Genomic DNA, 16049 nt, shown 5'->3' with positions numbered 1-16049 from the left:
AGGAGAGGGTACGATTTCGACTTCGTGTTCGTCCGGTTCGTACTTATCAGGCATGTGCAAAGATGTCTGCATAAATAAGACACTACATAAGAACAGAGATCTCCAAGTTGAGTATTGTTACAGATCTAGTGCATCGGTTGCTAAGGATTAAGAAATGTATCACCAAATTAATTGAATATTATGTCTGCACTCGAGTGCTAGGAGTATCAGAAACAAAGGGGTAGAGTTTGTTGCCTTGGTCAACGTATTGGGACCTCAGATTGTAGGCATTAGTGAGACGTGGCTATCAGAATCAGACCTACTAACTGGTATCGAGTGTAAAGGGTACAGTAGTTTTAGGAAGGATAGAGAGGATACCCAGGTCTCACTAATGCCTACAATCTGAGGTCCCAATACGATGACCAAGGCAACAAACTCTACCCCTTTGTTTCTGATACTCCTAGCACTCAAGTACAGACATAATATTCGATTATGCTAATGAGATCCGATGACTTGAATCCAGTTAGAGTTGAGACCTATGATTGTAGTAATACTACTAACAATATTTCACGTGGCAGTGAGTTTGAAGTCATCTGGTATGAGGTGGAATCTAACAAGATCAATCAAACAGTGGGGTGGGGTGTTGTTACAGATCTGGTGGATTGGTTGCTAGTGACGAAGAAATGCATCACCAAATAGAAAAGGTGAGCGCGAAAATTGAAATGGGAGATTTCAATTATCCAAATATTGATTGGTAGCAGTAGATTGGGTAGAGTGTTAGATTTGATTATAGTGTCAGAGGGTGTTTCAGTTAAAGACGTAACAATTCTCCCTCCGGTCGTTGACAGGGATCATGCGGTACTCACTTGGGAAGTGACTAAGTTTATGAATGTTCCGTTCAGAAAAGGTTACATGCTGAACTACAAAGCAGGAAATTATGACCGACTGAGTAGACGTAGCATTAGTTGTTAGATGGGAAGGATATCGAGAGTGCATGGGCACTGTGTAAAATACTTAAATGATGCGATATCAGATTGTGCCGCTAGAGTTCAAAAAGCAAATATAGCAGGAGTGAAATTGATTTGTAATCTTATTAAGCAAGATATTCGTAAGAAAAGGATGATGTGGAAGGAATTCCGTGTGCATAAGAATGATGTCCGTTATGAAAATTATAAGTAGGAGGCCAGAAGAGCCAAAACTGTTACTGTTGTATGGAAATCTAAGTCTGAGGCTCTGTAAGTTAAAGAAAATCCCAAAAAATCTATCTTATGTTACAAGCAAAAGAAAGAATGCATATGAAGGAATAACTAGCGAATGCTGATAGTGCGAGGCTGAAGATGCAAAAGAGGTTGTTCAACTAAGGAGTGCCCATTTTGCTAAAAGCTATCAACCTGGTGTACGTGAGTTCACTGCTACCTCTTCACAGAAAAAAGAAACTCAGGTGTTTGAGGAAGAGGTTTTAGAGCTGTTCCACAAACTGAACAAGAATTCAGCAATAGGGACTGATGGAATATCAGCACGTGTGCTAAAAGTGTGGTCAGCTGAATTGGTTATTCCTTCGACCAGGCTGTTTAATAGGAGTCTCAGAACAGGTAAGATTCTGCAGGAATGGAAGGAATGTATGATAATTCCATTGCACAAGGTGATGCAAAGACCAATGTATCAAACTATCGACCAATCAGTATCTCAGGAGTGGTGGTGGTGAAGATTTTGTAAAAATTGATTAGGGCTCACATTCATAAATGGGGTTAGAGTGAATCTCTACTTTGCCATAAACATCATGGGTTTACTAAGGGAAGGTCATGTTTTAGCAACTTGCTCACATTCTATAACAATGTCACCATTGAGCTAGACAAGGGGAATGGATACACCATGATACTTTTGGATTTTGCTAAGGCTTTTGACAGAATAAAACATGACAGACTGCTGCATAAATTGGAGAAAATGGGATTGAGTTAAACAATATTAGCATGGATAAGAGAATGGCTGAAGACATATCTATAAGTGGTATACGGCCGGAGGATGCGAGTCTCCAAGATTTAAGGTAACAAGTGATGTACCACAAGGATCAGTGGTTGGTCCGCTGTTATTCAATCTGTACAGTAATGACATTGGGAAGGATTTGACAAGGCGACATGCAGCTATTTACTGATGATGCAAAGATAGGTAGGGTAATCAGGAATGCTGCTGGTATGCAGTACCTGCAGAATGATTTCAATAGGTTGGAATTGTGGGCATGGGAAAACGGGTGTCAGTTCAATGTCAGCAAATGTAAAGTCATTCACCTCGGCATGATTAGATATCCAATGTCGTATTATATTGGTGGGATTATGCTGAAAGAAACTGATAAAGCTAGGGATATCTTGGAGTATTAGTAGATATCAAGTTCAGGGGCCATGTGGCAAAGATTGCAAATACAATTCAAAAGATAATTGCAATGTTGATGAAAAGAATGTTTACATGTAAAGATAAGGATGCCATTTTGCCTTGATAATACCTCACTTGGAATATTGCATGCGGGTCTGGTCTCCCGCTTTCTGCTGTGATTGGGACAGAGTGTTAAAATGATATCCATATACATGGGGGGGGGGTGGGGGGGGGGGGGGGTGGGGGGGGGGGGGGGTGGGGGGGGGGGGGGGTGGGGGGGGGGGGGGGTGGGGGGGGGGGGGGGTGGGGGGGGGGGGGGGTGGGGGGGGGGGGGGGTGGGGGGGGGGGGGGGTGGGGGGGGGGGGGGGTGGGGGGGGGGGGGGGTGGGGGGGGGGGGGGGTGGGGGGGGGGGGGGGTGGGGGGGGGGGGGGGTGGGGGGGGGGGGGGGTGGGGGGGGGGGGGGGTGGGGGGGGGGGGGGGTGGGGGGGGGGGGGGGTGGGGGGGGGGGGGGGTGGGGGGGGGGGGGGGTGGGGGGGGGGGGGGGTGGGGGGGGGGGGGGGTGGGGGGGGGGGGGGGTGGGGGGGGGGGGGGGTGGGGGGGGGGGGGGGTGGGGGGGGGGGGGGGTGGGGGGGGGGGGGGGTGGGGGGGGGGGGGGGTGGGGGGGGGGGGGGGTGGGGGGGGGGGGGGGTGGGGGGGGGGGGGGGTGGGGGGGGACAGATGATCAAAGACTTGAGATGATCGCAGATGTGATAGTCTCGAGAAAGATCAGTGGAGTGAACAGATGGTATCAATGGTAGTATCACATTAAGAATGAGGATTTTATGAAAGAACTTGTTTAACATGGGAGTGGAGCTAATCCAGGTGGTATGGACACTTAAAACAGAATGGGAGAGGAAAGATTAGCAAAACAAGTGTTCTCTGCCAACCTGGCAGAGAACACTTGTTTTGCACCTATATCTTGGAAAACCAAGATATAGGTGGAATGATACGGTAAAAAGTGCCTTAGAAGATAGAAATATAGGATCTGACACTATCGGGGTGCTGATATACCAATTTAGAAGCAAATTATTGAGAGAAGATTAGTAATAATGTAAATTTAATCTTGTAATACCGTAACATTATCTTGTATATCCCTTTAGGATACATATTAGGACATTTTGAAAATATGAATATACATTATGCATATAACTTATACGATGATCTTTTTTTTATTGTCCAATATAAGAAATCACAGTGGACTATCCTATAAATAGAAAGAAAGTCAGTTGAGTTTCTATTATGTTGGGCCTAAACATCTGAATTTCTTCTTTCATCTACAAATATTAACCCAGATTTTGTTTCAGTATTCATCAACATGCCTTTGAATTTTCTTAAGATTTCCCTACCGATATTAAGAAGCTGTTTCATTCGTAATGAACTCGGTTTCAATTGTCAAATTGCACAACGGAGGAAACCTCTCGGAAGTCCATTCTCTCCCTAACTGGCTCACTGTTTCATGTAAGATGGCATAGCATATCTTCCACGACATTCTTCCTGCACTGTCATTGTGATACGGATTTGTCGATGATATTTGCTGCAGTAAGACGGGGGTGGAACAACCGAGGGCTAAGAATTTCCCCGAAACATTAACGCCATCCGAATAAAGTTCACGGTTCACACACACACACACTTCACTGTCAAAATTCGCCATTACAAGCACTCATCTTGTTCATCCGACTTGCTTGTTTGCTCCAGTGATTCCATGAGACAGAACGCACAATCTACGTTTTAAATGCGTCCTATTCCTGGAACATCCAGTGGATCTCTGCGCACATAACCGGAATACTCAGAACACTTCACCTTCAAGTTGCAAAACGAAGATTGCAGGTCCGGAAGATTTTATTTTGAAGAGTTAGGGCATTCTTCGGAGTATTAGCAGAACATAAGTAATGTGTCGGGTATAACTAGCAGAATAATAGTCTGGGCTTGAAAAGCATGCAGATATTTCAATAATGAAATTCATTTACTGTTAAAGATTTCGTATGCAGACAGTATACAAATAAAGTGGCGAAACTTGACTGCATCGTTCAAAGTTAAACGCATTTGTGATGGACTATGTTTCATTCCCATTATTAAAAGTAATATTACACCCCTCATCAATGTTAATTCATTTTTGGCATCTTTACTTCAGTTTTAATTAGATTTTGCTTCTCTACTGCGATTTCATATAGGCATTGTTAATTCTTCTGTCATTCGTGCTTGTGTTATGGTTCATTATTTCAAGGATGCTCATATATTTCGTATGTCTATACTTCCCTAACAAAAACTATGGAGGTCATTTTATTTTCGTCTGGTAATTTTATCTTAATCTTAGTTTATTCCTCATCTTTTGACGACTTCTGGCAAAAAGACCAACACAGTATTTCATGACTAGTTTCCTATTACATATTTATTACTTCAATAAATAATAAAAGGGAAAAAACGTAATGTGGTACTAACCAGAATGTAGACCTATTCGGAGCATTAGAGTATCCGTTGGCCTGTGACGAATTTGAAATTTGCGTATCGCGTCCAACAGATGGAGCGCCATTGAAGCAATTTCGCCAGCATGCAAATCTCCATTGCGAATGGGCAGCCCACTAACCACCATATAGGCGTCTCCTATAGTTTCTACCTTATATACATCGTAATTTTCGATGATAGAATCAAAGCAAGTGTACAAATCGTTCAAGAAGTCGACAACCTAAAAATGACGGGAAAAAAGGGTTAAATCAATTAATTAACGTTTAATTTCAATGATTCAATGCTTATTCTAATATTTCAGTACTGTATTTAAATAAATATACTGTACTGTATTTTAATTTCATGCTTAGATTTAAATAACACACATCGGTTTTGGAATTTCTTATTTTATTTTCGCTATAATTTATAATTTATGGAGTGCTAAAAATATATAGAGTTGCTTAAACTTTTTTTATTACGATTAACTTTTATTGTATAAATCACAATAACATTTAAATATTCAATAATTTTATATAAGAATATTTCACTTCTAGAGAGATTAACTACAAGTTTATAAGCTCACAGTGAAAACGAAGGTTTTTGTGAGACTCAAATATCATTAATGATGATAACGATGGAAAGAATCTTGAGGATATTAGAAATTTAATCAAGGCAAAGTTTCCTTAAACGTCAGTATGAGGTTAAAAAAAATCCTTAACTGAAAAAATGTGCTTCACATATTAATTTATAAGGTACTCCAGTGAATTAAAAAATATCGTAAATATATGCTGAAAAATTTTCGCGATATTATGGAATTGCTATCTCATTTTCGGGAAGGGTACTAAATGGAGAATTTAATAATTAAACGTACTTCGGGGTAATGCACACAACCCCATAGTTAATGCTTTTTTTATTTGATCATTGCAGCAATAAGAGTGACCATCGTGTTTTATATGAATCTACAAATTATAGAGAACTTCAAGAGTTAGGACATTATACACACAATTAACAGAACAAAAATACTCTTGGCGGGTGGTAGATGGCGTTGAGTGTATTGAAGGATTTAATATTCTCTAGATTAGTGATATTCAACCTTTTACATAATATGACATATAGACTCTAATTATTTAAATTCTGCGGCACACTACAAATATATTCTTTTAATTTTTTTGACGATCTCAAAAAACAGGCATAATTTTGAATGATATAATCAATCAAAATTACACACACAAGATATTAATAATAGTAATTACTTATCCTTTTTGCTCCAAAAAATGTAAACTATATTTCTGAACATTTTTAAGTAAGAAAAACAATACTAAAATTTTTTTAAAAATTTTTTTATTGTTTTTTCAAATGAATATTAAATGTATTGAATAATACACATACTTGCAGTTAATTTTAACGAGATATCTTAGCTTGATGTTGTTTCAGAATGTCTTTTGTGCGAGGTTGAATTTTAGAGGCATCCTCTTAAATCATCTTCCAAGGCTTCCTGCCCGCGATCCATTTTTGTTCCTAAAAATATTCATTGCGGAAAAGCTTGATTCGCACAAATATGACGTGGAGAACGGAAGAAGTACTTCTATTGTTTTTTTGGTAATATTGGGAAATTCACTTCTTATAGATAACCAAAACGAAGTAGTATCTATTGTTGAATGTTTTAGTTTTAAACCTCTGTCCTAGAATTCTTATACCTGTTAATTCGTCCTCTTCTATAATCTTTAAATTTCCCAATTTATAATCGCTTAAGACAAACGGATCTCTTATCCAATCGAAGGATGATATGTCAAGTGAGTGAAAATATTTTTCAATATTTGTATTTAGTAATATTAAGGTTTGCAAAATTAGATCTATTAGATTTTCATTCATTCAGTTTGCACTTTTTCGTTAGTTCAAACACATTTACTGCATTTTCTTTTCTGATTCTTTCTTCCCAAAGCATTAGTTTTTCTTTGAACGCATTAATTTTGTCAATGGAAGTAAGAATGTTTTCAGAGTCTCCCTGAATACTTTAAGTGTATTTGAAGATTGAAATAAATCAAGAAGAAATGCAACCTTACTGCACCACAGCTCGTTGCTAAGAAAATCTGATAACTCGGATTGTTGAGTTGTCAAAAAAATTAGAATTTCCTCTTTTAGTTCATAAAATCTTGATAAAACTATTACACGAGATAACCATCTCACTTCTGTATGTATTAACAACTGCGTGTAAGAAGCTTCCATTGAGGAGCATAGTGCTGCAAACAATCTCGATTGTAATGGCCTGGCTTTTATATAATTGACAATTTTGAGTCTCATCTTTTTTAAGCTCGGTACCAATGATTTTGACGCTAGTACTTCTCTGTGGAGAAAACAATGTGTAAAAATAATTCCAGGATTCTTATTTTGAGCCAGTGTAACAAATCCTTTTACATTTCCTGACATCGAGCGGGTATTATCCGTGCAAATACGGACGAAAGAATCCCAAGACAAGTTATGGCAATTAAAGTAATGATCAACGACATGAAAAATATCTTGGCCCTTCGTTGTTTCCGGGAGTGGTCGACAAAATAAAATCTGTTCTATAATATCTTAGAGAATATCTTCCTTATAAATAAATCTACTGAACACTAGAAGTTGAGCTTTACCAGTTACATCAGTTGATTTTCGTCCAAATGAACAGCAAACACATCTGCTTCTTTAATGCGAGATATCATTTGCAACTCAACATCTTTGGCCAAATCCCGAATACGTCGATAAATGGTGTTATCTGACATAGGAATATTTAAAATCTCCTTTTTATATTCCTCGCCAAACATGATATTAAACTAATTATATGAAGAGCCAAAGGCTTCAATTTGGCGACATAACTTATTTAAGTTAAAGGGATATTACATCCCATATTGTTTCTTAGCCGAATAAGAAACTCAAAGAGTTTCATACCGAATATAGAAACTATATAAATATAAATATTTTAAATATAAATATATAAATAAAGTTTTCGGCGGTTCCAAGCGTAAGCAACTGACCCTTTAGGTAGTGCAAGCTGAGGCAACTCATAGAAAGGGTGGAGCAAGTTCCGATCACTATTCTTGATATTTACCCATAATGTGAACTTAGCTCCTAGGAGCTGTATTATTGAACAATAATACAGCTCCTAGGAGCTACGTTCACAGCTCCTAGGAGCTAAGTTCACATTATGGGTAAATATCAAGAATAGTGATCGGAGCTTGCTCCACCTTTGATATGAGTTGCCTCAGCTTGCACTATCCAGGTATTTGCTTACGCTTGGAATCGCCGAACTTTATATAGTCTCTATATTCGGCATGAAACTCTGAGTTTCTTATTCGGCTAAGAAACAATATGGGATGTAATATCCCTTTAACTTAAATAATGATATTAACAATTTTACAGCATGCTGACAGAATTACAGATTCTGCAATTGGGTGAGATTTCATTTTTTTAGCAATAATTTCTGCGATTGTTGCTAATTGGCTTCTTGGTCTTTTTCGGACACAGTTACAAATTTAGTCCATCTTTTTATTTGAATAGTTTTATCCGGTACAAGTCTTTCAAAATATTCAGCCGGTTTTTCGCTCAAATGAGAATGTTTAGATTGTAAATGTCTTTTTAATTTACTTAAAACCATAGCGTTGTTTGCTAATTTTTCGCCACAAACTACGCAGGTAGGACGTGACGGATCTTTCTGACTGGAAATAAAGCCAAATGACAAATAATTTTCGTCGTAATGGCGAACCTTCGTTTTTTAATTTAGTTTTAGAACCAGTACTAGATATGGTATCAGCTGCTGATGTGCAGGACAAAACTAGCTTCACTTTCTTCTTTCTTTCTTTTTTTTTTTTTTTTTCGACGTACTAGCTTCACTTTCTGCATTGTCTTCAAAGTTTCGTTTTTTTATTACAAATTTATAAATAAACTTAACTGAATGAAAAAAAAAATAAAAGGACTCCTACCAGTTAACTTAAAAATAAGAGAATTAAATGAAGTTATTTGTGAACATTTATCAAAAGATTAAAGCTAATTAACACACAATTTTAAATCGATTCACCAACCGTAAGTTTCGTAAAATATAAATAAGGGAGCTTCAGGTACGAATGGAAGACCAGCAATAACAAATAAATGAGCAAATTACGATATTATTTCTTTCAATTAATTTGTTTTCACAAATCTCTCGGCACACCCGTTGAAAATCGCTGCTCTAGATAATGAGGGTTTTGAGTCCGATATGAAAATAGAGATGGTTAATATTAATAACTGAGGTGTTATGAGGTCATGTTACGTACCTGTAGTGGACTGCTCTCTGCAGACATGGTAGTGAAACCCACAATATCACTGAAATATATGGTGACGCAGTCGAATGATTCCGCTTCAACTTTATGACCTCGTTTTAATTGATCAGCCACATACCTGCAATGATGAAAACACAGCAAAAATATTTCTGTTTCTATCAATTAATTTAAAGTGGCATATATTTTACCACTTTTCCTGTTAATAATAAAATAAGAGTAAGGCTTAGATGGGTTTTAGATGCTGCCCTGGATGGTTTATCATAGTATCAAAAGTATAAACGTTACAACATAGCGAACATGGGAGAGCATATTTACATAGTAATAATAAGACAAGCATATTCATTACTGTTTTGACTTCAAATATATATAAGCATACACAAAAATAACAATAATATTATAAATAAAGAAAATAGAAAAAACAAACTTTTTCTTTTTAATTATAAAAATTATTTTTGTATTATCTAAATACACTATATAAAATAAAATATAATATACATATATATATATTTATATTTACAGATCTTTGGCCAGGGCGGTGATTGATTCATTCAATCCAATACCCTTGGAGGGTAATGGATAGCAATGCTGTAGCTAATGAAGTTCTAACTGAGGCTCGGCTATTGCTGTTACCCTCCTGCCATGATCAGAGCTTTAATTTAATAATAATCTTTGGCCAGGGGCGCTGAATTTGATTATGGTTTTTTGAGTGGAAAAATGGCGGCTCGCGTGTTAGTGTTTTGTGTCGTGTGTTATTGATGGTGAATTGTGTATTTGACTGATAAGTTTTCAGAGATTTATGCTTATATTCATTAGTAATATCAGTTATTTGCTTGCCGCAATAAACAGGCATTTTACATTTTATTTCCCATACAAGGTAAGTCAACTGACTTCGCAAAGGCGATACGCTAGGCCTACTGCCATTAGTGTCGTTGTTGTATTTTAACATCTTGTTGCTAGTTGACGCGCCTATGCTTGATATTGCTGGTAGTCCTTTGCGGCTGCGGGATATTTTACAAAAACTTCTGCTGGCAGGTCTTTAGACCTGCGGGATATTTTATTAACGCACATACGCAACTAAATCGATATGAGCGTGCCTGACCTGGACGTATTTGCTGATCTGCTCGAAAGAGAGCCAGCTCTTGAACTCATTGATAAACTACAAAAGAAGTTCAAGTTGACATGGCCTACTAGCATGATTGACCCCGACACTATTATTGAGTCACTCGATAAAAAGCTAGCACTCAGTTTTATTAAAAAGCTCCTCAAAAAGTTTGAACGGGATTGGCCCGGCTACTTAAATTTGTATTCCTCACCTGAAGTTGAAGTTGAGGAAAATGAAGACTCCCCACAAGTGGAGGAAAAACTCAATCTAGTTGTCTCTACCTCTAATCCTTCTGATCAAGAAGAAACTCACGCACGTAAGAAGAGAAAAATTCTTGCTGCTGAATCAACAAATGTTGTTGGTATGGAAGAGGATGTTCCCATTTCAGATCCCTCTGTTTCCCACAATGAAAAGGTGCCACCGATTATCCTAAGGGAAAAGCAGAGATGGACAACACTCAGAACCATCATGGCAAATTCACAAATTCATTACACGTCTGCTAAAAATGCAGACGAGGGAATACGAATTCAGCCCACCACGGTGGCTGACTATAGAAACCTTACAAAGGAACTGGATACTAGAGGAACCCAATATCACACATTTTCACTTGCCTCTGAAAAAAATCTGAAAGTAGTCTTACGAGGAGTCTCTGAGGATATTGACACAGATGAAATAGTTACTGACCTTAACCTACAGGAACTACCCCCCATAAAGGTCACTAGAATGTTTAGATCAAATAAGACACCTATGCCTTTAGTCTTAGTAGAAATTCATAACATCTACAAAGACATTTATAATTTAAAATCAATCTGTGGACTCAAAATCACCACAGAACCATTGAGAAAGAAATCATCTTCTGGGCAGTGCCACCGGTGCCAAAAATTTGGCCATGCCCAGAAGCTATGCAAAGCTCAGTTCAGATGCGTAAAATGTGGCGAGAATCACCCCACAAACACCTGCGCCAAGCCAAAAACCACCCCGGCTAAGTGCGCTAATTGTGGGGGTCCCCACCCTGCTAATTATAGAGGGTGTATGCATCATCCCAAAAACAGATGGAATGATCCCAGTCATCAATCTACCTCGTCATCTAATGCGAGAGTTCCTGAAGCTCAGGCTACTCAGTTCTCCAAGAGTGAGAACATGACAACTGGTGCTCGCCCATCATTAACTGAGCCCCTTAAGAAAACGAATCTTCAACATCAAGTAAGAACATATGCTGATGTGGCCCGCTCCAAACAGATAGTACAAACCCAGAACCGGAATACTCCACACTCAAATCTATCAGCTGTTATCACCTCTTCTCTTGCAAACATGCTCCAGGATTTCAGCAACTCAAATCCATCCTTAAGTGTCACAAAAAGATTCCTACAGCAAACCCAATCCATATTATCTGCACTCTCTGATGCATAGGAAAAAAATCGTCCCAAACTCTCTTAGGATTATCGGTTGGAATGCCAACGGTATAAAAAACAAACTATTAGAAATCCAGGAATTTAATAATAGATACAACCCAGATATACTGCTAATTAATGAAACTCACCTGAGGCCTGCTGACACCCTGAAAATCAGAGGGTATCAGATTTACAGAAACGACAGGCTTGGGTATAGAGGTGGAGGTACAGCCACTCTTATCAAAAGCTATATCAATCATCACTCAATAACCAACCCTACTACCACCAACCTCGAAATCACAGGAATCAATGTTCTCACAAACTCAATTGGGAACCTCAAAATTTTTTCTGCTTACAACCCTCCATTAAAGACATTATTGACCTCAGATCTGGATGCCATCCTTGGAGTAAAAGGACCGATCATCATCGCTGGAGACCTCAATGCAAAGCATCCTGCTTGGAACAGTAAATCCACTAACAAAAATGGTCGTATCCTTTCTAGCTACACAGGATTAAACCATGCTGTTGTGGCTGGACCTACCGAACCAACTCATCTCAGTACATCTGGCACTGCTGACATCTTGGATATAGCCATCCTGCAAGACATTAAACTACAGTACAGCCTTACATCACTAAACGAGCTGTCGTCGGATCACAACCCAATTCTACTGCAATTGGGAGAACAAGAATGCCTGTCTCCTCCTCATTCAGGCATATCGTGGGAGAGATTGTCTAAAGCACTTCGGGATCAAATAGGACCCGTCCCACACATATGCACACCAGAAGATGTGGATTCTGCAGTGACTAGCCTCACCCAACAGATTAAGTCCGCTATAATGGTTGCAACCTTCCAGAAACCTGTTCCCAAGCCTGATCGTTTGCCTGAGGACATTATGGACCTGATCAGAGAGAAGAACAGAGCTAGGAAGAGATTTCGTAACACTCGCGCTCCTCAGGATAAGACAGTGCTTAATAGATTGAATGGAGCAGTAAGAGATGCACTTAAAACGCATAGAAACGAAGTTTGGGATAAAAAGTTAGCCTCTATCTCACCTATTGATCACTCTATCTGGGGCCTACTGAGAAACATCAAAAACAAAAACAGATCCCTCCCCCCTATAATCTCAAACCAGGGCCTAATCCACACAGATGCAGATAAGGCAGAAGCCATACTTAAAAATCTTGAGGATCAGTGCAAACCATCTTATAACAACATTGATTTCAATCATCTGTATAAAATCCACAGACAGGTTAGACATGCACTAAACCTCCCGGATACCAGTGCTGATCATATTGCACCCGCATCACCTGTTGAATTATATGATATTATTAAAAAACTTAAGAACAATAAAGCTCCTGGACCAGACAGCATCTCAAACAGGGTGATCAAGCTGCTGCCTCGAAAAGCTATAGTGCATCTGACCAGTATAATAAATGCAATCTTAAGACTTCACTATTTTCCTTCCACCTGGAAACTGGCTGATGTGATTCCTATACATAAGCCAGGCAAAGACCCACACTTACCGCAGAATTATCGTCCAATCAGTCTCATCTCCAACCTGGGTAAGATTGCAGAGAAGGTCATCCTCTCACGACTCCAAACCTCAATAAATGACCTAAACATCCTCCCTAAAGAACAGTTTGGTTTTCGGCAACACCATAGTACTACCCAGCAAATCCATAGAATTGTGGAATATATCATCACCAGCTACAACTGGCGCCAGTACACAGGAGCTGTTTTCCTAGACCTATCTAAAGCATTTGATAAAATCTGGCATTTTGGACTCCTGCACAAACTTATCTCAGCCGGCATCTCACTAAAAATGGTTCATCTAATCCGTTCATATCTTCAGAATAGATCAATGCAAGTTAAAATTAACGGTTCTATATCGTCCCAGCGCCATATCTTTGCTGGAGTGCCACAGGGATCTCTACTGGCTCCATTGCTGTTTTCTGTATACATGTCAGACATCCCTCACAATCCGATGACTTCCATTTTAGCGCTGTATGCGGACGATACGGCAATACTAACCAGATCCCTCAGACCCCACTTCGTTACTAGAAAGCTTCAAGAAAACATTCTAAAGCTGGAGGGTTGGTTCTCTAGGTGGAGATTGGAAGTCAACCCCCTGAAAAGCTCAGCGGTTCTTTTCTCAAAAAGGCCAATGTCTCCTGCAGGAGATGTGTTACTATTCAATACTAAAATTCCCTGGCAGACAGAAACAAATTACCTGGGTGTAATTCTCGACAAAAAGCTATCTTTCAACCAACATATCAAGTCTGCATGTGCAAAAGCATCTAAAGCCATAGCTCAGATTTACCCGCTAATTAATAGAAATAGCAAGCTCAGCAACAGAATCAAATTGCAACTTTACCAGATGACGATTCGTCCCATAATCACCTATGCCTCTCCAGCCTGGAGCCACACCTCTAACGCTAACATTATCAAGATTCAGCGTGTGCAGAACAAGTGCTTGAGAATGATTCTGAACGCCCCGTGGTATGTTAGAAACAGCCAGCTCCATAGAGACACAAATATTCCATATATTCTCTCTTATCTACAATCCTTAGCTTCCAAGTTTTTTCTAAAGACGTCCACACACCCCAATGATTTGATTCAACAAGCTGCAGCATATGAGCCAACGGACATATTCAAATATAGAAGACCAAAAACTATATTAGCCTCCTATAACGATGCATAATCTCCATGCCCATTCAGGGCGAGCAAACTGCTCGTAAATTTTACCCTCACTGTAACCACGACAGATAGCGGGGAATATGAAAAGCATCTTGCTTCACCCTTAAAGACATAAATGTCAATTGTCAATTGTCAATCTTTGGCCAGATATTACTAATATTACTAATATTTTTTGATGGATTCATCTGAGTTGTCGTTGTGATCGGACGTATTCATTTAGACTTTGCCTAGTTGAATTTTATATAAGATTTTTCGGGAAGCTCGCATTGCACTGGAATCAACACAGTTCGTGAAATACTATCTCCCCCTCTGTACGAAATATGCAGAGGTCTAATGGCCGGCAGGCCCCACCCGCAATGAGGACCAGTGGTGGACGAATGGTATTTTAGGGAGGTAGGTCGCTGCACTGTGTCCAAGTAAGTTGCCGAAACTCCTTTTTCCTTGTTTTTAGGATAATCACCTAAAATAAACTAACTTTTTGCTGGTAAACGCTTACTCTAAGCTGTCTACGGGATTAGCTAGTGGACTCTCAAAGTCTACAGGATCACCTACAAACTACTCGGGAAACTCCGAGCAACCGCTGTTCCCTCTTGGGCCAAATTATGGATTCTCCATATGATGAGCTCGACTTCAAATAGCTACTGGCAATCTTCAAACATGTAGGAGGCCTGCTGCAAAGGAAATGGCCAGGAAAGGTGGCAATCCACCAAATAGAAGAGGTTGAAACAGAGACTGTCAATCCCCTGACCCTCTCCCCAGCACTTCTCAAGATAACACCAGAGAGATTATGTTGCCGGTTAACGACCAGCCCCTAGTGGACTCAGATAACTCTACAGACTATCAGGTTGTCAGCAGAAAGAAGCGCAGGAAGGGTTCGCCAGCAGCAGATCCTGAAATAATACCTCAACCCTTGGAAAAAAACAACTCCAATGGATTAACAGCACAACCTGATGAAAGAATAGAGACCGACTCCAGGGCACAACCCAAAGTGAGGATTCCACCAGTAATTTTAAGAACAAAAGAAAAATAGTCTTTAATTACAGCGACGATGAAGAACGCAAACATCAAATTTACATCAGCCAAGCGTACAGAGGGAGGAATCCGGATTCAACCTGAAGGAACTTCGGACTACCGCCAGCTCACCAGACTTATGCATGAACTGAAAGTCCCATATCACACATTTCTGCTTAAAAGTGAAACAGATTTAAAGGTGGTAATCAGAGGTCTGGCTGAGACCATACCAGCTAAAGAAATAACTGCTGACCTCAGATCACAAGGCCTAGAGCTAGTTAAGATATCGCGCATGTACCGAGCAGACAAGCACCCCGTGCCTCTGGTCTTGGTCGAAATCAGTAAAGACCACAGAGAAATTTACGACCTTAAAATAGTCTGCAGCTTAGTTATCAAGACGGAACCTCTCAGAAGAAAGGCTTCAGCTGGTCAATGCCATCGCTGCCAAAAGTATGGGCATGCACAAAAGCTATGTAAAGCGGATTACAAGTGCGGTGACAACCATCCCTCGCACACTTGCGTCAAACCACGAACCACGTCCGCTAAGTATGCGAACTGCGGTGGCCCACACCCAGCAAATAACAAAGGATGTTCACTCCACCCATCCAACTTGCAGAAGGCTAGAGAGGCACTACCCCTGCCCAATCAGAAGCGAACTACACCAGAAATCAGAACGGGTCGTTACTCCCGAGAAATCATATGCATCTGCGGTCTCTACTAATAGCAAA

General features: G+C 39.7%; 1 protein-coding gene across 1 annotated transcript in view; it reads right to left on the bottom strand.

Moving 5' to 3' along the window:
• The window catches only part of LOC150103068 (guanylate cyclase 32E-like), a 188015-nt gene that overhangs the window by 41407 nt on the left and 130559 nt on the right, over positions 1–16049 (bottom strand). The window contains exons 17-18 of the mRNA XM_090398083.1: positions 9114–9237; positions 4825–5068 (exon numbers count right to left, since the gene is read on the bottom strand). Coding sequence (XP_090254209.1) covers positions 4825–5068; positions 9114–9237 — 368 coding nt within the window. The remainder of the gene's footprint in view (positions 1–4824; positions 5069–9113; positions 9238–16049) is intronic.

Source organism: Typopeltis vanoorti, chromosome 9 (assembly GCF_054136105.1).
Source record: "Typopeltis vanoorti isolate ZY-2024b chromosome 9, IOZ_Tvanoo_1.0, whole genome shotgun sequence".
NCBI classification, from domain to species: Eukaryota; Metazoa; Arthropoda; class Arachnida; order Uropygi; family Thelyphonidae; genus Typopeltis; species Typopeltis vanoorti.
The sequence above is the reverse complement of the archived record's forward strand: the minus strand, read 5'-3'. Positions and strand labels throughout refer to the sequence as shown.